General features: G+C 41.7%; 1 protein-coding gene across 29 annotated transcripts in view; it reads left to right on the forward strand.

Annotated features, from left to right (window-relative positions):
* dlg2 (discs, large homolog 2 (Drosophila)) overlaps nucleotides 1-17,688 on the forward strand; it is a 358,023-nt gene that overhangs the window by 287,830 nt on the left and 52,505 nt on the right. For 23 of the 29 annotated variants that reach the window (XR_006832625.1, XM_046306955.1, XM_046306960.1 and 20 more), the window contains 4 exons: nucleotides 2,621-2,790; nucleotides 4,514-4,650; nucleotides 6,740-6,884; nucleotides 7,444-7,615. Coding sequence is in view for 28 of the 29 variants with exons in the window: in XM_046306955.1 (XP_046162911.1) it covers nucleotides 2,621-2,790; nucleotides 4,514-4,650; nucleotides 6,740-6,884; nucleotides 7,444-7,615 (624 nt within the window). In the remaining variant the exon portion in view is untranslated. The remainder of the gene's footprint in view (nucleotides 1-2,620; nucleotides 2,791-4,513; nucleotides 4,651-6,739; nucleotides 6,885-7,443; nucleotides 7,616-17,688) is intronic. The other 6 variants (XM_046306970.1, XM_046306957.1, XM_046306968.1 and 3 more) reach the window with 1 other exon arrangement.

The raw sequence follows: 17,688 nt of genomic DNA on the forward strand, positions 1-17,688 counted from the left end.
CGTTACAAGCGCCATGCTCTACCAACTGAGCTATGTTTTTAAGATGTGCACAGAGATTAGTGGAAAAGGCCTACTCTAGAAGACATGATGGGTTTTGACATCGTTTAAGTATTATAGTTAGGCACACTCCTCTTGTGGTTACTTATTCACTTCACCGTCTGGGGGATTGTAGCTTAACATTACTTATTCTAAGCATCTTCTTGCTCTTGCGTTTTAGCTGAATGTAAATAGGAAATACTCTAAGGCTTTGCTCTGGGAGCACTCTACATAACACAGGGCTTTTGGGATGCTTAGAGTACCACATAGTTAGTAGGATGACAGGGTAAATTAAAGGGGAAGTTCAGGATTTTACAACTTGATGTTAGATGGTTCCTCACCCTGAAAGTAGGTTTGGTTTTCTTTAAACAGCCACTTTTCAGCTAGCTTCTGCATTGCATTGCTTTCTCTTCGGGGGTTTAGGCTGGGTATCTGTAAAGCACTTAGTGACAACTGCTAATGTAAAATGGGCTTTTTAAAATAAACAAGACTGATTGAGTGACTAGCCACATCCAGCTAACAATCAATGGAAGTGGTAGATGCAATCACTCTCTTTTTTAATGGACAAATCACCTTGAAGTATCATCAAAACACATATGGAGTTGATTTCAGTTGATTTGGCGATGAAAGTGACAATGATATTTTAAGTTCAGCATAAAATCCCTTTTTATGGTGTAAACGTTTTGGTGTGCGCTAATGAATACAACCCAGCTGTAAATCATAAATCAGACCAACCCAGCTAAATCAGAAGTGTTAAACTCATTGTAGTGTTAATTTGAACACTTTTACGGTATATCAGAGTATCGGAGCGGAGCATGCCTAATTTGCCGCCTTACTATGTTGTTGTCTTAGGTCTCTCTTTATGCAGTGTCGTCTCTCTTGTCGTGATGTGTGTTTTGTCCTTCAGTTTCTTGGCAATTTCTCGCATGGAATAGCCTTAATTTCTCAGAACAAGAATAGACTGACGAGTTTCAGAAGAAATGTATTTGTTTCTGGCCATTTTGAGCCTGTAATCAATCCCACAAATGCTGGTGCTCCAGATGCTCAACTAGTCTATTGCTTCTTTAATCAGAACAACAGTTTTCAGCTGCTGCAAAAGGGTTTTCTAATGATCAATTAGCCTTTTAAAATTCTAAACTTGGATTGGCTAACACAACATGCCATTGGAACACAGCGAATTTGGAGCTGCAGTTAATTTTTTTGTGAGCGTGGAATGTTTAATGTCAGAGTGGTAGGAAAGGACATTGCGTGGGATTTGAGTGATGAGTGGGATTTCTAACTGCTCAACTCCGCTCACATAATCTGGTGTATATGCATCCACACTCAACAGAATGAATTTCACACTTTCAAAAGTGTGAACTAATAGGCATTACACTATACACTACTAGAGTTAACTCATAGGCATTTCACTCTACATTGGAGTGAACTAATTAGTATTTAATTTTACAGTGGAGTGAAATATAATGAAATGGTATATGGTGTAATGACTAATTTGTATATTTCCCAGGGTGCCTTTTCTTTTTGAGTGATTTGTAGAGTTACCATGTATTTTTTAGTAACCCAGACATGGTTGTGGAATTATCATTAAAAGTATTCAAATTAAACTATGACAATTTCCATTACATATATCATAAGGCTTTACTTTGATGGCCTAGTTTGAACTTAACTCGGTGTAAGGAAACTCCTCATGCAAGTCACATTATGAGGGCTTGCAACGTGATGTGTAATTCCTATTGGAATCCAGACAGAGTTAGGATATCAAGCAGTTGTAGTTTTTATTACATTTACATTTAAGTCATTTAGCAGACACTCTTCACCTGTAACCGATATTCAGAATGACTGTCAGGATAATGGAAATGGGTAAAGGAGACTACCTTAACCATTTAACCTGGAACAACCATTTCAGTAAAGGTGCAATACATCTAACTAACTGATCGGATTAGTTAAGAAAACTATATGTTATTTATCTTTGTGTAGCACAAGTTTAATCAATCAATCAATGAACATGCAAAAACACAGACTAAAAACAATCCTAAAAAAGCTACCTGCAGTAGAGCATGCTGGAAAATACGTTAATGATGGGCTCTCCACAGTGTAAAACAATAGCTCTGGTTATTAACACCAACAATTTGGGATATTTGACACCACTGACTCAACCTCAATCAACACTAGAAATATAACTCTGATAAATCAACACTGGCCAATTTGCAGTATCCATTCAACTTTGGACGTTGTGCTGTAAATGTATATAGTGTACAACAAATGAACAGAACTCACTGCAGACCAAGGCATCATGCTGAGCACAAGCATAGAAACACAGCTTTTATGTGTGTAAATAGGCAGAATCTCTCGCTCTGCTTGAGTGTGTGTGTGCATGGGGTCCCAGCTGGTCCCTTACAATGCGCCTCAGGAGAGTTCTGTTCTTGAACGTGGGGGCATGGATGTTTGTGGGGCTCCTGAAGGGGTTAAAGGGTCACACTGCAGCAGGGGCCTTCTACTCCCCCTGCCACACGTACACGTACATGCACGCACAAATACTATCCAGGTTAAGGCTCATGTTCCCATCCTCTTTTTTCCCTTGCAGAGTGAATGACTGCATCCTGCGGGTGAATGATGCCGACGTGTCCGAGGTGTCCCACAGTAAGGCTGTGGAGGCACTGAAGGTGGCCGGCTCCATCGTCAGCCTCTACGTTCGCCGGAGGAGACCCATGCTGGAAACTGTCATTGAGATCAAACTCATCAAAGGACCAAAAGGTTGTTTTACACTCCCTCTCATCTTTCTATCTATCTCATATTTTGGGGATTGAACCCTCAGGTAAAATGTGAAAGGTTTTTACATTACACCATGTTGGACAACTTCCCATTCCCTTTCCCTTTCCGTCTCAATTTTCGTCTCTCTCTTTTCTCAATTTTCATCTCTCTCTGTCTCAATTTTCATCTCTCTCTGTCTCAATTTTCATCTCTCTCTGTCTCAATTTTCATCTCTCCATGTCTCAATCCCCCCCATCATCATCATTACTTTCTCAATATATCCCTCTGTCTGTATCTACAACTCACTTCCTTTCGCCTTGTCTTCATTTCTTTCTCTTTTGCTCAGTAAGTATCAGTGATTTTTAAGGGTAAACCGGATAACCATGCACATCCAGTATCCTTTGTTTTATTTAGTATTTTATCAGTGGGGGGTTGTACCACCCCCCCAGCCCCCACACTAAGAAATAACTTTGATGCATTATTTATATCAAAGAGATGAGTCATCACTGGGGAAAAGCTGCAGTGAATCCATGGGTGTATTCATTAGGGCACACTGTGGCAAAGCGTTTTGCAAATGAAAACGTTTTCCAACAAAAAATGTGGAATCTTAAGTTCAGGTTAGTCCCTCCCCATTTTGAGCACTTTTGTCTCCTAGTGAATACCCCAGATTGGGAGATTAATGAGGGAGGAGAGGAGATTTGGAAAGCGACATTGTGTGGTCTATAATTGATGCTGCTATTTTCTTACCCTGACTATAAGCGTCCCATGTGTTTTTCACATGTCAGTTGGCCGGAGTTGAGACAAACCCACTGTAATCAATGAAACATGCTATACTTGCCGCAGAAGCAGCATATCCGTGAAGCAGCAAAAACACAAGGCTCTCTTTGCTGAATGATCTTTCTATCCTTCAAGTCTATTTTCCAGTGCTTCAGGTGTCTGTGAAGTGTACTAATATACACTCACTGGACAGTTTATTAGGTACACCCATCTAGTACCAGGTCGGACCCCTCTTTGCCTCCAGAACGGTCTGAAATCTGTGTCGGATACATTCCACATGGATGTTGGTCCATGCTGACGTGATGGCATCATGCAGTTGCTGCAGATTGGGCGGCAGTATATTCATGCTGTGAACAGCCCGTTCCATCTCATCTCAAAGATGCTCTATTGGGTTGAGGTCTGGGAACTGGGCAGGCCACTCAAGTAAACTGAACTCGATGTCATTGTCCAGTGTTGGAGATGCCGTTCTGAGATGCCGTTTCTGGTCCGCCTGGTAGCTTGCACGATTCTTGCCATTCTCCTTGGACCTCATCAACGAGCTGTTTTCGCCCACAGTCCTACCGCTGACTGGATGTTTTTGTTTGCCACACCATTCTCGGTAAACACTAGACACTGTCGTCATGAAAAGCCCAGGAGGGATCTGTTGCGCCTGGTACCGACGACCATACAGCATTCGAAGTTGCTTAGGTCCCTCGTGTTGCCCATTCCAACGTTCAGTCGAACAGTATCTGAATGCCTGTCTGCCTGCTTTATTTAACAAGCCACGGCCATGTGACTCACTGTCTGTAGGAGCAATCCATTTTCGTGAATGTGGTGTTGTACCTAATAAACTGTTACTGAGTGTAAGTGGCTTGTGCTTGTGATCCAGAGGCCGCAGCCCAGACTTCTAGACCACACTAGGCCACAATACCTTTTTTTTAACCTCCACCCCACATCTATTTCTCCTCAGGGCTGGGCTTTAGCATCGCAGGAGGGGTGGGCAACCAGCACATCCCGGGGGACAACAGCATCTATGTAACTAAGATCATAGATGGCGGTGCAGCACAGAAGGACCAGCGCTTGCAGGTTGGAGACAGGCTGCTTATGGTAAGTTACTGCAGCTTCACTACCCATACCTTGCCCTGTCCTCATCCCCCATAGGTGGACCATACTGTACTGTCAAAGTGTTATACTGCGTAACAATCTTCATAACACATTTATTAAACATCATTCATAAGGAGTTTTGAAAATAAAATGTAGCTTTATTTATCCATTGTGCAACGAAATAGTGAGTAGTGTGTAAGAAGGTTGGGTACTGTGACAGTAAAATATAGATTTATGTTGTAAATAAATCTATTCAATGGGACTTTTATTTTGAAAACTCCTTATGAAGGATGTTAAATATATGTGTTATGAAGGTTATGCGGTATAATTATTTTACAGTCACACACTAATTTAGTGTATAAACAGAGACCCATATATTGCCCATTGTGTGTATGAATGTGTAAATGTTTATTTGTTAAAGGGCCCTGTTTTCAGTAATAGCATATCCTGCCATAGTTAAGTGTGCCAATTGAATGTGTGAAGAATATGTATGTTAATTCAGGACTGGCTGATAGTTTAATTGTAGGCCCTTCTCACCAATTTGAGTTGATTACATTCAGGTGTACTAAGGTGAATAGGAGAGTGGCCGTGTTAAAGACGATTTATGCTCATCCCGGCGTCTGCATTCGCCGTACAGCATTTACTGCGATGCAGCATCTTTCTAAGTCAGGGCATTCTTACATCTAGCGCCCGGCAGAGCTGTTGTCAAGGAAGTGAGTTTATGTTTATAGGGGACGTACCGCCCCCACCTACCGTCAAACAATCATGTCAATGAAGAGATATACGTAGCCATACGGAGCACTCTGCATTGTTACGCAATTTGGGAAGTGCACAGCGATGCAGTATAAAGCTTGATTTGGCCTCCGCAATTGGATCACACCCTCCGTACGGACCTTTTGGAACGCATTTATGGATCAAGCATAAATGTATTTTTAGTTGGAAGCAAGGATAGAGGAGAGCATGTTTTCTAGATGTTATGCTTTTACCTGTTTTTTTTTCTTTTAATCCTAGTTTTAGCCTGTTAGCTCTTCGTCTGATTTTAACCTGTTGTTGTATCTATCTATTTATTCAAATAAATTCAAAATGTTTTGTAAAATTGTTCCTGTCTTCATGAAACCTTTTTGATGTGTACGAGGTAAAAGCCAACAGAAATCTGTTGTGTAGTGTTGTTATAGTGTTGTAGCAAGTGAGTTGCTTAAACACAGTTAAATTCAACTAGCTACCTTCCTGCTGCCTCCAGCTCTGGAGGATCCTGGGCTATCATAATCTACATTTGGCAGGCTGCACTTGGCAGCACCATGTCAGTCTGGCATTAAAGGAGTGGAACGTAAGGTTTAAAGAGCGACTGCCCCTTAAAAGCAACTTCTCGCTTTGAGAATGGCTTATGTGGCATCGCTGTGAGTCACAAAAATAATTGACTACATAGATTGACTACAATGTACATATGACAATATTTTAAAAGGTCAATAGCTCCACATTTCAATGACTTAACTTCAAACCAACTATAAATTGTAGATATGAATTTACAAATATTGAAAGCCTTTAATGAGATAACTAAAAGATATGCAACATGAAAATATTGTCCCATTTACACTCTGCAATTTATTGACGGTCCCTAACTAGTCCCTGAGATTGTCTATCGAAAGTGTATACAACTTTGCCAGGGTTGCACACCAGCCGGATGTAGCTAATTGGCTAAATAATTTAGGTAAATCTTCCCACCTGCGAACAGACACAAGGGACTCTCACATCAAACCACACCCAAAAACAAACTCACTTTTGAATTCAGTCATGGCCGAAATCTCTCTCAAGCACAGTACAGATCAAATAAACAGTAGCTGCCAGGACTAATATTGGTCCAATAAAAATAGCACCCTGTTGGATTGGATAAGATTGTGTTCATTTGTTTGATTCAAGTTCTATTTAAATCTGTTATGGATAGGGTATTTAATGTATTTGGGCCTTTTTAAGTGAATTACTTTGTAAAAGTGGATGATTTAATGAACCAAATCTTAAAAGGAGGCCAAATCGGGAAGTGCAGTCACCCTTTAACTTTCTTACGTTATGCCTGAGATTTTCTCCATGCACACAGGTGAACAACTACACTCTGGAAGAGGTCTCCCACGAGGAGGCAGTAGCCATACTGAAGAACACGTCTGACGTTGTCTACCTGAAGGTGGGCAAGCCCACCAGTGTTTACTTATCAGATCCCTATGGGCCACCTGATATCACGCACTGTGAGTTTGTCACCTCTTTTTCACCCCTCTACCCACCCGTTTGGCCAGTTTCCCAGACACAGATGACGTTTAGACCTGGACTAAAATGCATGCTCAATGGAGGTTCTTCAATAAAAGTTCTTAGTCCAGCACTAGGCTTAGTCTGTGTCTGTGAAACCGCCTTACAGAGACGTAACTTTAGTCTGTCGTCCGAGTTGTGTACAACAGGGCAGCATTTGAGTTACAAATGATGTGAGCAACCTCTGCTGTTGTAGACCTGGACAGTCTTCTTTCACTTCGCAAACAAATATGTTTCATTCACACTGATGCGGTATGCTTGTTCACTATCCCTGAGTTTAGATACAGAGGCTTCACAAGAACGTTATGTGAGTTGGGATTGTTTTAGAGTGCATTGTGTTTGCTACGTAGTACTTACCTTTCTCCCTTGCCATGTAAACTTAAATTCCAAAGCATTAGTGTGTGGGCCTCGAAACGACATTCATTTTATTGATTGATAGGTTATTAATGTCAGAAAGCTGAAGTCTGAAGTGTTGTGTACACCCTTTTTGTTTCTTTCAAGCTTTCTCTCCAGCAATGGAAAATCATATCTCTTCCGTGGGAAACAACGGCACTCTGGAATACAAGTGCAGTCTTTCCCCCATGCCCATCTCCCCCGGAAGGTACTCCCCCCTCCCAAACCAACTACTCGGGGAAGAGGACATAAACAGGTTGGATGGTTTTTCCTTCTTACGGTAATTACATCCCTTCCTACTAGACGCCAGTAGTATTACAAGTAGAGTCTCGTCACTTCAATCCACCCCGTTTTGTATTGAAACTCAAAAGCATTTCTAGACGACGTTACAAGTTGATGGAATTGATTGCTTTGAGGATTACAAGCCCCCCCCCCTCCTGCACCTCCCTTCCTAATTCCTTTGACCCAGCTGTTTTGGTCCAATTCTGTCCTCCACTCAAGTCCATTCTTTCAACTGTGTTGTGTTGAAGCACTATGTTTGATCTGGCGGTATATTTGAGATGCATGTGAAGATATACTGAAGGATGGCATAGTCAGGTTTTGTACCTTTACGACCTTTGTAGTTTTTCCGCTTCGTCCTTTAATCTTATATGTATGTAATTCATGGACCAGACTATCGCGGCTCTGAACAATCAATTCAGCGTAAGACAACAAACTAGCTATTTCAGGGTTTCACAAAATGGTTTATTCTTTGATCTAGTTATTTTAATTTTGGAAGTTGGTCTATCCCTTCTGTGGTTTTACATCAGTAGTGGTTGCAGATGGTTTTCATTCTGGGTTTTTTCAGTGAGATGTTTTCTGCAAGGCAGTTGATTTTTCTGAGTGGGTGCTTAACCTGAAAATCTCTGTCTCACTCACTCACTCACTCACTCACTCACTCACTCACTCACTCACTCACTCACTCACTCACTCACACACTCACACACTCACACACTTAACATCCACATTAAACCGGCGCTCCCTTTCCAAAGGAAGGAGCCTCCCTTCAAGAGGAGTTTGTCGTAGCACTGAACCACTGTCTATATTCTATAACTCCCAGAGTGGAAGGACAAGTGCTGTTACGACGTGGGGGGGGGTGATGGAGTTTCCAATAAAGCTTCTACTAAAGGAGAGAAGTAGAGTGTTTGATATAGTGAATTTGCATTTACTCTGACACATGGCATACGTGTTACTCCAAGCAATATCCTACATGGGCTGCGAGTTGATTGGCTCAATGTCCAGGCAAATTCAGAGCAACAAGAAATGACTTAGCCGACCATGTGGAGAAGAGATGTTTCAAACCTGTAATCAGCTTTCCAAGACAAGAAAGTCTAGACGATCATCACGACAAGAGAAACTAAGACCAACTGCAAGCCACTTTATTCAAATGTATCCGACCACATCAATCGAATTTGTCTTGATGTGTTCCGTAACTGAAACAGAATGCATAATAGATCAGTACTAGAGTGCCAAATAATTTAAATACAGGAACAATGCTGGACATCTTGAAGCAAGTGGAGACTGGGATAGGGAGAGATTGAATATGTCCGTAAACACTCCAGCCAGCTGGTCTGCGCATGCTCTGAGGACGCGGCTAGGGATACTGTCTTGACCGGTAGCCTTGCGAGGGTTAACAAGCTTAAATGTCTTACTCATGTCGGCCACAGAGAACGGTCCTTGGGAGCGGACCACGTCGGTGGCACTGTTATCCTCAAAGTGGGCGAAGAAGGTGTTTAGCTTGTCCGGGAGCAAGACGTCGGTGTCTACGACGTTTCTGGTTTTTCCTTTGCAATCCGGGATTGTCTATAGACCCTGCCACATGCTTCTCATGTCTGAGCCGTTAAATTGCTACTCCACTCTGTTTCTGTACTGAACTTTTGCCTGTTTGATTGCCTTACAGATGGAATAAATAATTATACTGTTTGTATTGACCATATTCCCAGTCACTTTGCCGTGGTTAAATGTGGTGGTTCACACTTTCAGTTTTGTGCGAATGCTGCCATCTATCCACGTTTTTTGGTTTGGGTAGGTTTTAATAGTCACAGTCTCAGTCACTGTCCGTGTATAGTCACAGAACTCAGTTACTGTCCGTGTATACGTCAATGCCATTCTCAGAGGCTACCCGGAGCATTTCCTTGTCCACGTGATCAAAACAATCTTGAAGCATGGATTCTGATTGGTCAGATCAGCGTTGAATAGACCTTAGCACGGGTACTTCCTATTTGAGTTTCTGCGAGGAGCAGAATGCAGAGCAGAGTTGTGATCTGATTTGTTGAAGGGAGGGTGGGGGAGTGTCTTGTAGCCATCCTGGAAGGGAGGGTAACAATGGTCGAGACTTCTTGGGGCGTGGGAACTACAGTGTCTCATGGGGGGCAAACACTATCCAAACGTGAAGAATAGGTCAGGAGAAACACCTCCAAGACTGAAATCTATTTTTTCTAATGAGCAACAGATAAACCCACGTGTCAATCAGCATGTTCAGTGGCTCTTTAATTCAGAGGGTGGCCCTGATAGTTAACAGGGTTGGGGTCAATTAAAATTGAAGTCAGTCAATTCAGGAAGTGATTTGAATTAAGCCTTTTTTAAATGATTGAATAGGTATTTCAGTTTAATTCCTGAATTTACAGGGTTAGTTTTAATTGAAGTCAAATTTACTAGCTAAACATTGGAAATGGCTGCCTTCTTGCAAGCTTAAACCCAACTTTGCCATTTTGTGCTTCGAACAGACTAGTCAAAGCTCAAACCAAGTTTATTCACCCACTGGGTCAAACAGCTGAAAAGACAAAGACATGTTCCCACCAGCACAAGTATTTATACCCTTCTATTAGTCGGCGTGTCCTCCTTCCACATCTAGACGGCCAATACATCTCTGTTGCTAGGCAGGAACTCAGGCGGTGTGTGTTGTTAGGTTCTAATTTTCAGAGTAAATAACGCACGGACACTAGAGAACACAGCTGTATTCAGATAAAGACATGTTCCCACCACCACGAGTATATACATATATATATATACTCCACTTTAGACACTCCTCCTTCTCTCCTTACATCTTATTGTTCGACAGGAAGACGAAGTGATACAGTATTAAACCGTTCTGTCTCCCTTCAGGTGACCTGACCTGACCTCAACCCCCTTGATGTCTAATCCAAAGCACTCCACCCGTTTCACTTACAGCGCTCCTGTGACTTCCTCCCGTCCACCCAGCACATTCCAAAACCATCTGTCTCCTACAGATAACCATTCACTTCTGATGTGACCTCCATTCTCTACCACCCCTCAGACACTATAGTATTACTTCTGATCGATCGTGTCTCTAGTGTAGCAACGTTCAAAGTTTAACCCAGAATCCAACAGTGTGTAATATAACTGCTCCTTGTCACTTCGTCTGACGTGACCTCGGCCCACATTCCTCACTCCTCCCTGATCCACTGCAATCTAACTTTATCAGTGACTGAAATCAGACTGGTACCCTTTGGCCCACTCCATAAGATCCATGAGATTTGACAATAACATTATACATGTAAAGTAGTTCTAGTATAGTAGCATGAATAAGTATATATTCAAGCTAGAATTCAGCTATATGGAACATCCAAATAGTTTTTGTCTTAGATGAAATTAAGATTTAAAAACATATTAAGAAATCACAATTTTCAGTTTTGGTTCATGTTTGAGATCTCTCCCTTGGGGATTCATTGATCTTGGTACTATAAAGGGCCTAATGCAGTGCTTTTCTCCACTTTTTTTGTTTGTGTATGAAGTCATCTTTTGTTCAGAGTTTTGAACACCTTTTTTAAACACCAAAATTGTTGACAGGTTCATGGGAAATATAGCATTACCAGAATCTGTAAATTAATGCGAAATTAATTCAACAACAATTTTGATAACCTCCATTGCTGACACGTGTAGTGCCATCACTAGTTGTGAGTGATTAGTGCTTTTTGAAATTAGTTTTGTTTTAGTTCGATCATTTAAAAAATAATCACGGTTTTCAATTTCGGTTTATTTATTTTACGTTAAAAGCACTATGCATTATGTGGTTTGAATGCTGGAACACAGAATAAAACAATGAAAGTGAATGGTAGTGCTTATCACTTATCAACCATCATTTATTCACATTACTTTACTTTAAAAACATTTTTCAGTTGTGTATTGTATTTGTTTTATTTTATTACAAAATCTCTATTTTAGTAGTTCTTCGGAGTAAATAAGGCATACTTTTATGCCTGTTGAATACCAGCTATCAATCACTTAGATCATGAATTTTCAGGTAGAGATATCTCGCAAAGTAACTGCTCTCTCCCACTCAATCACACATTCTTCTGTCACCTTCTCTGTATCAGCCTAATGTAGCAGGTGAAAAAAACACACAGACTGGACAAGTAGATGCGCAATGGATTGTGGTCTTTGTAGTCAATTACCACTTTCTGCGTTATGTAGAATTTTGGCCTGTTGGAAACTGCAACTCCTTACTACATTGCACAGTTTGGGCTTGATCTAATTTACCTAGAGAAACTGTGTAATGTGCGCAATGAAATAGTTGTCAATTAGTTGTTTAATAAAATGAAAAATAAAATACATTAAAGTACAACTTAAGTATTTTTTGGGGGTATCTGTACTTTACCATTTAAATTTTTAACATGTTTTACTTCACTACATTCCTAAAGAAAATTATGCACTTTTTACTCCATACATTTTCCCTGACACCCAAAAGTACTCATTACATTTTGAATGCTTAGCAGGACAGAAAATGGTCCAAGTCGCACACTTATCAAGAGAACATCCCTGGTCATCCTTACTGCCTCTCATCTGGCGGACTCACTAAACACAAATGCTTTGTTTTTAAATGATTTCTGTGTGTTGAAGTGTGACCCTGGCTATCCGTAAATAAAACTAAAACAAGAAAATTGCTTAATATAAGGAATGTTTTATTATTCGTACTTTTACTTTTGATATATTTTAGCAATTACATTCACTTTTTATACTTAAGAATATGTAACACCAATTTTTTAAAACTTTTACTCAGGTAGTATTTTACTGGGTGACTTGCACTTTTACTTGAGTCATTTTCTATTAAGGTATCTTTCATTGAGTCCTTTTCCACCACTGCCTACAATTCGATAAAATAGCTCAGCACTAACCATCACATACTGTACAAAGGTGTTATAAAATATCCAAATAAGTCCATTTACACCTCACAGACAAAGTTATCGCAGTATAAATCTCTAAATTGCCTCGTTGGCTAAATGGGATGTATTATTATTATTATTATAAGTTTGTCCCCAATGCCCAGGTAGGCGCTCTGTAAGGTAGACGCACAAGGACTTGCTGATTCAGTCACTGCAAATAGTAACGACAGGTCACGCCTGCTGTCTGCCAAATCCTTCTGTGTTTCTGTCAGACCAATTGGGGAGATGTGTAGCTGACAGAAACTGAGCACGCGTTTGGCCCTGAATGGCTGCCAGTCTGTGTGCCTCTGCAGCTGACAGCATGCTTGGCTGGCTTTGATACTGTGACACGGCTCAACAAATGTAGGCTGCGTCCCAAATGGCACCTTATTCCTTACATAGGGCACTACTTTTGACCAGAGCCCGGGAATAGGGTGCCATTTGGGATGTGGGATGCAGCCGTAATTAAATGAGCCCCCAGCAGGAGAAAGCACCCCTCAGGGCAGACTATCTATTCAGACAGGAATAGCATGAAATGAGTGGGGAGACAGAGAGGGAGATGTAGAATAGCATTGGGGCTGTGATTCATAGCCATGCTGGGGTGGTGTATACAGAGAGCTCCAAAAGTATTAGGACAGTAACAAATGTTTTGGCTCTGTACTACAGCACTTTGCATTTGAAATAGTACAATTGCTATGATGTTAAAGTGCAGACTGTCAACTTTAAATTGAGGGTAATTTCATCCGTATCAGGTGAACCATTTAGAAATTACACCAGTTTTTTTCATAGTCCCTCCCATTTTAAGGGACTAAAAGTATTGGAACAAATTAACTTACTGTATATGCTGTGGGGAAGTGTGAGGGCCTTCTGGGCCTTCAATGAAAGCATAAGGATATATATATATATATATATATATATATATATATATATATATATATATATATATATATATATATATATATATATATATATATATACACATTAATATATATATATTTTTTCTTTTTTCTTTCTTCTATTTCATTTTACAATCATTTGTATGATCTTCTGATTTAATCTCTTCAGTTTGTATTGGAAATAATGGTTTTCTTTGGTGGTCTCTGGGTTTAACCTCATAGTCATTGTATCATTTCGAAATCTAAAGACGTGGAATACAGAGCCAAAGCAACAAGAACATTTGTCCCAATACTTTTGGAGCTTACTGTATTTGCTGCAGGCTGCGGAGATTCCCGCAAGACCAGGCTCAGCCATGGGATAGCGGATCTCAACTGCATCTACAGTCAGTGTCTGTCACTCCCTGACCCTAGAGATCCTTTTTATTCTCTATTTTGGTTAGGTCAGGATGTGACATGGGTGGGTAGTCTAGTTTTTTCATTTCTATGTTGGCCTGGTATGGTTCCCAATCAGATGCAGCAGTTGTCTCTGATTGGGGATCATATTTAGGCAGCCTTTTCCCACTGGGTTTTTGTGGGATCTTGTTTTTGTGTAGCTGCTTGTGAGCAGCCCAGAACGTCACGTTTCATTTTCTCCTGTATTGTTTTTGGTGAGTTTCATATTTATTAAACATGTGGGACTCTAAGTACGCTGCGCCTTGGTCTATTCATTCAGACGATCGTGACAGTGTCACTATCTCTGCTCTGTTTAAATTAGATTAGACAAACAATACTTGAAATCAAAGTTTGTTAATGTAAAGCACAACATGCAATCTACTTGTGGCCTACAAAAACGGTGAATGGGCCTCAAATGTATGGGTCTGTGATACATTAGACATTTAAGTTGATGTTTGATTTCAATATTTCACTAAAGCTGGCTACAGAAGCAGCTGAAGAGTGGTCGTAGTCAGTTTAACTGTGACTTTAAGGCACCTTACTATTTTTTTAAAGCTTTATTTAACTAGGCAAGTCAGTTAAGAACAAATTCTTATTTTCAATGACGGCCTAGGAACAGTGGGTTAACTGCCTGTTCAGGGGCAGAACGACAGATTTGTACCTTGTCAGCTCGGGGATATGAACTCATGACACATGAGGCAATTAAAAACAATGAGCTGCTGCACTTGAATGGGTAAAAACCATAAGGCTGTGGAGACTTGGTATAAAGGTGCTCTTTAATAAGAGGGGTAGTCTATGGACTGAAAAAAAAGGGGATTATGGCCACCATTCGCTAAATGGAAAATGTAAAAAAAATGTTTATAGTGGGGCTTACTTTTCCCATCAAGGCACCCTTCATTGTGTCTTGAGTGTCTTGATAGGAATTATACAAGAAGAAGCTAGCTGGGAGCTGTGATCGGATCGTATTTCATCAATTAGACTCAGAGAAGTGAGCTTAGAGAGTGCAGGAGCGTAGCAGCAGGAGGAGAGTGAGATCTGGGTCTGTGCTGTACTGCGGCATACTCAGAGCTGTGGCCAAGTAGAGGCATCACGAGCCTGGGCCATGCGACACGAAGTGGGGGTAGTAGGGGGGTGGGGTGGTGAGGGAGCGTAGTACGGGGAGAGATAGAAAGTGGGCCACTGAGCAGGACATGGCTTATATCCAACCACACTGGTTTCATCGGCAGGAGCAAAAAGAATGGCTAATGCAGCCCTGCAACCAATGGAGCATCACACACGTTCACACTTATACACTGTGAATGATACGTGCACGTCTGTACACTCCACAACAACTTTCTTAATTGTACTGCACATAAAGTGTATTAGAAAATATAAACGGCACACACATTTGTCCATTATATAAATGCTCACATAATGGACAAATACTGCGCACAAATCGTTCATTATTTCAACTTAAGGTGCTTTTAAAAAATAATAATATTTTACCTTTATTTAACTAGACAAATCGGTTAAGAACATTCTTATTTACAATGATGGCCTACCACATTTACATTTACATTTAAGTCATTTAGCAGACGCTCTTTATTTAATTTATTTATTTCACCTTTATTTAACCAGGTAGGCAAGTTGAGAACAAGTTCTCATTTAGAATTGCGACCTGGCCAAGATAAAGCAAAGCAGTTCGACAGATACAACGACACAGAGTTACACATGGAGTAAAACAAACATACAGTCAATAATACAGTATAAACAAGTCTATATACAATGTGAGCAAATGAGGTGAGAAGGGAGGTAAAGGCAAAAAAGGCCATGGTGGCAAAGTAAATACAATATAGCAAGTAAAACACTGGAATGGTAGTTTTGCAATGGAAGAATGTGCAAAGTAGACATAAAAATAATGGGGTGCAAAGGAGCAAAATAAATAAATAAATTAAATACAATTGGGAAAGAGGTAGTTTGTTTGGGCTAAATTATAGGTGGACTATGTACAGGTGCAGTAATCTGTAAGATGCTCTGACAGTTGGTGCTTAAAGCTAGTGAGGGAGATAAGTGTTTCCAGTTTCAGAGATTTTTGCAGTTCGTTCCAGTCACTGGCAGCAGAGAACTGGAAGGAGAGGCGGCCAAAGACAGAATTGGTTTTGGGGGTAACCAGAGAGATATACCTGCTGGAGCGTGTGTTACAGGTGGGAGATGCTATGGTGACCAGCGAGCTGAGATAAGGGGGGACTTTACCTAGCAGGGTCTTGTAGATGACATGGAGCCAGTGGGTTTGGCGACGAGTATGAAGCGAGGGCCAGCCAACGAGAGCGTACAGGTCGCAATGGTGGGTAGTATATGGGGCTTTGGTGACAAAACGGATTGCACTGTGATAGACTGCATCCAATTTGTTGAGTAGGGTATTGGAGGCTATTTTGTAAATGACATCGCCAAAGTCGAGGATTGGTAGGATGGTCAGTTTTACAAGGGTATGTTTGGCAGCATGAGTGAAGGATGCTTTGTTGCGAAATAGGAAGCCAATTCTAGATTTAACTTTGGATAGGAGATGTTTGATATGGGTCTGGAAGGAGAGTTTACAGTCTAACCAGACACCTAAGTATTTGTAGTTGTCCACGTATTCTAAGTCAGAGCCGTCCAGAGTAGTGATGTTGGACAGGCGGGTAGGTGCAGGTAGCGATCGGTTGAAGAGCATGGATTTAGTTTCGCTCTTATCCAGAGCGACTTACAAATTGGTGCATTCACCTTATGGCATCCAGTGGAACAGTCACTTTACAATAGTGCATCTAAATCTTAAAGGGGGGTGAGAAGGATTACTTATCCTATCCTAGGTATTCCTTAAAGAGGTGGGGTTTCAGGTGTCTCCGGAAGGTGGTGATTGACTCCGCTGTCCTGGCGTCGTGAGGGAGTTTGTTCCGCCATTGGGGGGCCAGAGCAGCGAACAGTTTTGACTGGGCTGAGCGGGAACTGTACTTCCTCAGTGGTAGGGAGGCGAGCAGGCCAGAGGTGGATGAACGCAGTGCCCTTGTTTGGGTGTAGGGCCTGATCAGAGCCTGGAGGTACTGAGGTGCCGTTCCCCTCACAGCTCCGTAGGCAAGCACCATGGTCTTGTAGCGGATGCGAGCTTCAACTGGAAGCCAGTGGAGAGAGCGGAGGAGTGGGGTGACGTGAGAGAACTTGGGAAGGTTGAACACCAGTCGGGCTGCGGCGTTCTGGATGAGTTGTAGGGGTTTAATGGCACAGGCAGGGAGCCCAGCCAACAGCGAGTTGCAGTAATCCAGACGGGAGATGACAAGTGCCTGGATTAGGACCTGCTCCGCTTCCTGTGTGAGGCAGGGTCGTACTCTGCGGATGTTGTAGAGCATGAACCTACAGGAACGGGCCACCGCCTTGATGTTAGTTGAGAACGACAGGGTGTTGTCCAGGATCACGCCAAGGTTCTTAGCGCTCTGGGAGGAGGACACAATGGAGTTGTCAACCGTGATGGCGAGATCATGGAACGGGCAGTCCTTCCCCGGGAGGAAGAGCAGCTCCGTCTTGCCAAGGTTCAGCTTGAGGTGGTGATCCGTCATCCACACTGATATGTCTGCCAGACATGCAGAGATGCGATTCGCCACCTGGTCATCAGAAGGGGGAAAGGAGAAGATTAATTGTGTGTCGTCTGCATAGCAATGATAGGAGAGACCATGTGAGGTTATGACAGAGCCAAGTGACTTGGTGTATAGCGAGAATAGGAGAGGGCCTAGAACAGAGCCCTGGGGGACACCAGTGGTGAGAGCGCGTGGTGAGGAGACAGATTCTCGCCACGCCACCTGGTAGGAGCGACCTGT

Source organism: Oncorhynchus gorbuscha, linkage group LG16 (genome assembly GCF_021184085.1).
Source record: "Oncorhynchus gorbuscha isolate QuinsamMale2020 ecotype Even-year linkage group LG16, OgorEven_v1.0, whole genome shotgun sequence".
Lineage (NCBI taxonomy): Eukaryota > Metazoa > Chordata > Actinopteri > Salmoniformes > Salmonidae > Oncorhynchus > Oncorhynchus gorbuscha.